The 5,986-nt window shown below is 33.1% G+C and overlaps 1 protein-coding gene across 1 annotated transcript; it reads left to right on the plus strand.

Annotated features, from left to right (window-relative positions):
• Positions 1–3,145: 3,145 nt before the first annotated feature.
• LOC113708256 (ubiquitin-ribosomal protein eS31 fusion protein-like) lies at positions 3,146–3,816 on the plus strand. Its single transcript, XM_027230718.1, has 3 exons — positions 3,146–3,193; positions 3,293–3,478; positions 3,670–3,816. The coding sequence occupies exons 1-3, from the start codon at positions 3,146–3,148 to the stop codon at positions 3,814–3,816; spliced, it is 381 nt and encodes a 126-aa protein (XP_027086519.1).
• The last annotated feature ends 2,170 nt before the right edge of the window (positions 3,817–5,986 follow it).

Consider the following 5,986-nt stretch of genomic DNA (forward strand, 5'->3'; position numbering starts at 1 on the left):
ACTATCACAAGTGCAAGAAATTAACTTTACACTATAAACATGAAGTAAAAGTAATAAAAATAACACTAAAAAACTCCCAGAGGTATGGAATTCCTTACTATTCTTGCAAATGAAGTTACTAGTTAAGTGAATGTTATTATCTTGGCTAGTTATGGTGTAATTTCCTAATGTATGTAAAATTTGCTACCGTAGTGAATCAACTATACTTGTAGCTAAGTCATACATGCTCTCGTGGTTATGAAATCAACTACAAGTTCATTTCTTCTATGAAATTATATGAAACAAGTCACTAAAGCCACATAGGTGCACCTCTACTCTTGTGAGTGAAATCCCTAGGTTTATCATTTTCTTGAACTAGTGTTAAATTTAAATTCTCATTGCAAATGTAACAACTTAAGATTATCATAATTAATGGCCGGTTAATCATGACTAGAAAAGTAAAAGTGATAAATAACTTGTTCAAAATAATATCATAAAATAATCAAGTAAACATCACTAACAAGATATAGAAAGTTCATCCATAACTCTAGGCATAAGGTTTAGCTAAACATGAAAAATAAGATCCAAACTTGTATTATAGTTAACATGAAATCAAATACAAGAGAGAAAGTGATAGGAGATAAGTCACCTTTGTTACATAAGCACTAACTCTCCATCTTTGCCCTTCAATTTTTCATCCAAATCTAACTACAAATATAAGAAGGAAAAGCTATACTAACTATATTATACTACCCTAACTAATAAACTAAGGAAATTCTAGTGAAAGCTACATTTTTGTGAAGCTTCTCTAGGCTTCTAAAGTTGTTAAATGCCCTCCAAAGCTGCTATTTATATAGGAATTCAATAGCCAAATGAGTTGTCTCTAGTTGTCATTTTTTACTCTTGAAACTCCCATGAGTTGTTTCTCCAAGTTTCCACACTCTTCTTGGTCAGATACGGCCGAAATTACTTGCTGGAATTGAGCTGGAAAGTTGTGTGAACAAAGAACAAGTTGCAGATTGAAAATGGTGAATACGCGACCTCAGGTCGCATATTGCACCCCATGTTTTCTCCTTTGCAGGTTTGCACTTTCTGGGCAGAATTCATCCTTACTCTATTTTTGGTTCAATTTTAACTGAAATGTTCTTGATGTTAGAGGCTAAACTAGCTCTTGCACACAGCATAAAAGTTGTAGCTCTTTGAGTTAGCTTTCCAATGCATCAGGAATCATCCAATTTGGAGCCCTGTGGACTGAGAAATAACCAAACAACCCTTGACTGGTTGGAACTCTATTTCAGCTTTTGACAACAGAGTTATACTTTTGTATTTTGACTTTTTGACAAGAAAAACAACTGAACTGGACTTCAGTGTGTCTCTTAGCTTCAAAATAGTTCAAAAATCACCTTAATCCAATGCTTGTAGCTCAAGATATAGCCAAAATATCACAAGATGTTAAAGCTGGAAAACTTCCATTTCATCCTTTGAACATTTTGCACTTCATGTCTTTTTTTTATCACTTCAAACCATCATCAATCATTCAATTATCTTCTCAATTCATGCCATTTGATGATTGAATCCTTAAACCTACAAAAATATAAAGTTTTCACCATTAAAATCCATAGAAATGTAGTTTTATCACTTAAATCATAAAATACATATTTTCACTAGAATGATAACTAATTAGCTATAAAAGTAGTTAAAACACACCAAAACTAATTAATAAAATACACTTAAAACGTGTAAAATATACACTTGTGAAACTCTCCCACAATTGAACCATTGCTTGTCCTCAAGCAATTAAGAAACACTAATCAACAATGATTCAAAATTTTGAAAATAAACATATGTGCACAATTCAATTTCATTTTCTCAAAACAAGGTAAATAACCATTATGCAATCACTCAACTAAGCTTAAGTACTCATAATATCAAGTAAAGGAGAGTCAATTATGCTATTATTTTAACTAGTTTAACTCAACTTTTCATTCTTACCCTATTTTACAAGCAACTCATATGGTCAATAAAATGCTTCCTAAACCCATGATCATCTTCTTATTCATATTTAAAGAGGGATTTATTCATATATCATAACTAAATATTACTCAAATTGTGAAAGTACCTTTTGATGTGAAGATCGATATTTTTAGATGAAATCACCGGTTACTCAACACTTCATATCATCAAGTTGCCTTGCCTACTTTTAATTCAAGTACCGTTTTACACAAAAGTCAATATTTTTAGATGAAAACTCTTGGTTACTAAGTACAAGAACCATTGGAATAGAACAGCCACTACAAGAAAAAAGGTCATTAGTGACAACATTTCCTAGTGATGACAAAAAGTCGTCACAAAATGAGGTTGTTCAAGCGCGACATTGAAGATTGTCACAATTGACTCAAAGCAACTAAGTTTTTAGTGAGGAACCTTAATTGTCGTCACAAAACTACTTTGCGCCATGGGACTTGGAAGGCATGAGTTTTACGATAGTGACAATTTGATAAAAATTGTCAATAATTCTACCTCTTTCTTTGACAACTTTTCATTATTGTCACTGTTTATATTTATTGACGATCGATTTTTGTCAGTAAAACTATAGCGTAGTTAGTGACAACATAGTATCATCACTAACTTGAACATCTCCAATGCAATTATTTAATTGTGAGCCTCAATATTAATTTAATTTTTTAAAATGTGGTGATTTATTAAACTAGTCATAGTTACTCAAATAATAAAAGGTTTTTAACTGGAAAAAATTAATGAAAATTTCTAGTTAGAACAACTATATAAACTATTACAACTTGAGAAAGAGTACATTTACCAGTTGTTTGAATTTAGCAAAAAATTTTCATCCATTATAATTTTTTAATAAATATGTTAAGAAGTAGTGATTAGAAATACATTAATAGATTTAAATAAAAATTGAAGCTAAAAATTGACTTGGATTGTCTTGATTGACTAGAGCCAGAAATTTGTTCAAACTAAAAATGAAAAAAAGTGGCGTGGGTACTGTACACTAAGAAAAGGTACCACTCTTACTCCCCACATCTAGGCGTCTTCAGTACTCTTCACACTCTCCATTTGTCAGTCAACTCCTTTATTCTTAACCCCATTTATTCATTTTCCAAAACCCTAGCAGCAACGGAGGCAGCAGCAGCCGTCATCAAAGATGCAGATCTTCATAAAAACCTTGATGGGGAAGACCATCAACCTTGAGGTGGAGTCTTCTAACACCATCGACAATGTCAAGGCCAAAATCCAGGACAAGGAGGGCATCCCCTTGGACCAGCAGTGCCTCATCTTCACCGACAAATAGCTGGAGGATGGCTGCACCCTAGTCGACTACAACATCCAAAAGGAGTCCACCCTTCACCTCATCCTCTGCCTCCGTGGTGGCGCCAAGAAGCTCAAGAAGAAGACCTACACCAAGCCCAAGAAGATCAAGCACAAGAAGAAGAAGGTCAAGCTTGCCGTCCTCCAGTTCTACAAGGTCAATGCTCAAGTAGGTCCTCTCATGTCTCTAGTTTCCCTAATTTTTTCCCCAATTAATTTGCCTAAATTTTTTCCCCAAATGTTTTTTTGCAAAAATTTTTTGATGGCTAGTTTGAGTCATGGATTTAATCATCTCCTTCTGCAAAATTTGCCCTAATTTTTTCTTGCAACATTTTTTTTTGGTAAAGGAATTCAAGGTAGGGGATGAAGTATTCGAAGACATTGACAAAGCCAAAGGGATGTGGGTCACTGGCGGAGTACACTACAGTGGAGGAGAAGGAACTTGCTTCGAAGCCCAAGAATTTGAGTTTTGCTGAGGCAGCTAGCCTTCCAATTGCCGTTGAATAGCGTACAGGAGAGTTGAAAGCGCTAGGCTTTCAGCTGGTAAATCAGTTCTTGTTCTGGGTGGTGCTGGTGGAGTTTGATCTTTTATCATTCAAGTAAAAATTTTGGGCTTTCTTTATTCTTCTTTCAACTTTATCTTTTTCCTTAAATGATTTTGGGTTTCTTCATTGTCTAGGTCTACGCAGCTGCTACTGTCTTTCTTGTACCTTTTGTGGAGAGGAAGGGAAATTTCCTGTGGTGAACTTCAATTTCATTAATTTTGGGTTATTTTCTTGCGTTGCTTAGGTAAATTCTTTTAACCACGTGATGCGTCAAAATTCATAAAAACACAATAATTTTACAGAAATTTAAGGAAAGTTTCATGGTTTTAAGTATCTTTTTACCTTGTTTCGCTTCCAATCTATATGTATGGTAAATCACCCTTGTTGGAAGTCATAAAAGATTTCTTGTTTTGCGTTAAAATATTTGGCTATGGGTTCAACATCAATTTTAGTGCTTTTGCATAAGTAAACTACAGGTTGTAAACATTTTTTGAACTCTATTTTCAATGTCGAGTTAATATCGATAGCAGTGTAGTGGAGGTAGATTTTGCAAGTTTCGTTTAACAATTTGTATGCTTTCATGTACTAAGTGATCCTCCCATGCATGGCAGGTTCATATAAATTCCGTAACAATTACTTATTAAGATTCATTTATCCTCTTATATAGGTCACACAAATGCCGCACAACTTGTGTGCTTCTTACCACTAGACTTATTTTTTTTACCTATTAATGTATCAGATTATCACTCTATAGATAGAAGCTTAGCTAAAAGGACATTACAGATGTAACTAACAAAGGTTTCAATGCAAAAAACAGTCTCATAATTTCTTCATGTTATGTCTATTGATAATCAAACAATTATAGTTCTTTGACATACAAAAGATTGGTTTGCTGTTGGTTTTTTTTTTCCCAAAACATTGATATGTTTGGAAATGATTAACATTCGTCTAACTTTCGATAATAAGAGAACCCCTTCTTTTTTTTTAACCAGTCATTGATATCTATTTTATTGTCTCTCTGCTATAAGTTTTTAGTATTCCATTTTGATGGATGAATTTTTTTTTTAACTATAAAAGGATTGGAAATGATTCAGAAAGGTTGTCTTCAATTGAGTCAAAAAGTGCATTGGTTGGGAATGAGAGCCAAAAAATGAAGGGTTATTGTCTGCTACATCCTCCTCACATAACAAGCTGTTGAAGGTTCGAACTGATACTGCTAAGCTTTTTTTCTTGCAAAACCTTTTCTTTAAGCTAATACTATTGATTGCAGTTGTACTATATGTTTTAGATTGTAATGTAAAAATGTATAAGGAGCTATCCAAATGTGTAAAAGCCTTTTTAGTGATAGTCTTTGGATGTATCTCTCTCTGAATCTGATCAATTCGCATATCAATAGACAGCCTTCTATTTTGCCACCATTCATGTGTTGTTGCACATTTTGCCACCATTAATCTGTTGTTCTGTTTTGGACATAATTTACTCTCTTCATTTATTTTCAGAGCTGGTGAATATGGGCTGCTTTTCATTTTGAGTTTGAATGACAAACTTTGTTTTCATACTTGTCTAAGTTACTTTAAGTATCCAGAAATGAGTGTGAGAATTACATACTTGTTATCATGTCTCTTCAGTATAATCCAAAGTTCTTTGTTTTGTCAAGTATGTTAGCCAACAGAATTTTTTTTCAGATTCAATATTAAACGTATGTCTCAAAGAAAAGTTACTTAGATATTCCTATCTATTGACTTTCTTCTTGATTAATGTGCATGTTAGATTGAGTAGGCTTCTGATCTAATGTAATGCTTTGAAAACTAGCCTTCAAATCAGTGAACCTAAAATAACCAATATTTTTAACTTTAAACTTTAATCCAAGATCAGGTCGAAGATGATAAGGCTATCTTTATTGAGCGAACAATAGTAAAATCCATTTGTTTAATTTTTTCCCTTAATTTCCAATACTTTAAAACACCCTGGTAAAAATCAGATGTATTGGTCAGTTCCAAAGAATTAGTAATAATTATTGAGGATCAATAAACAACAAATGGAGCAATACTGTGCTAAGCCATTCGTAGCAGAGACAAAGAAATGTTTGTAACTTTGTATCAATTAAAATTTCATATTTGGCTAAACCTTAG

This window comes from Coffea arabica, chromosome 9c, assembly GCF_036785885.1.
Source record: "Coffea arabica cultivar ET-39 chromosome 9c, Coffea Arabica ET-39 HiFi, whole genome shotgun sequence".
In the NCBI taxonomy this organism is placed as follows: Eukaryota; Viridiplantae; Streptophyta; class Magnoliopsida; order Gentianales; family Rubiaceae; genus Coffea; species Coffea arabica.

What these genes read in the sequence shown, in the direction of transcription:
- LOC113708256 (XM_027230718.1), top strand. Translation starts at nt 3,146, where the DNA reads ATGCAGATCTTCATAAAAACCTTGATGGGGAAGACCATCAACCTTGAG. An exon ending in GGAAGACCATCAACCTTGAG is followed by an intron (nt 3,194 to 3,292) that starts GTGGAGTCTTCT and finishes ACCGACAAATAG; the next exon opens with CTGGAGGATGGCTGCACCCT. An exon ending in TCTACAAGGTCAATGCTCAA is followed by an intron (nt 3,479 to 3,669) that starts GTAGGTCCTCTC and finishes AATTCAAGGTAG; the next exon opens with GGGATGAAGTATTCGAAGAC.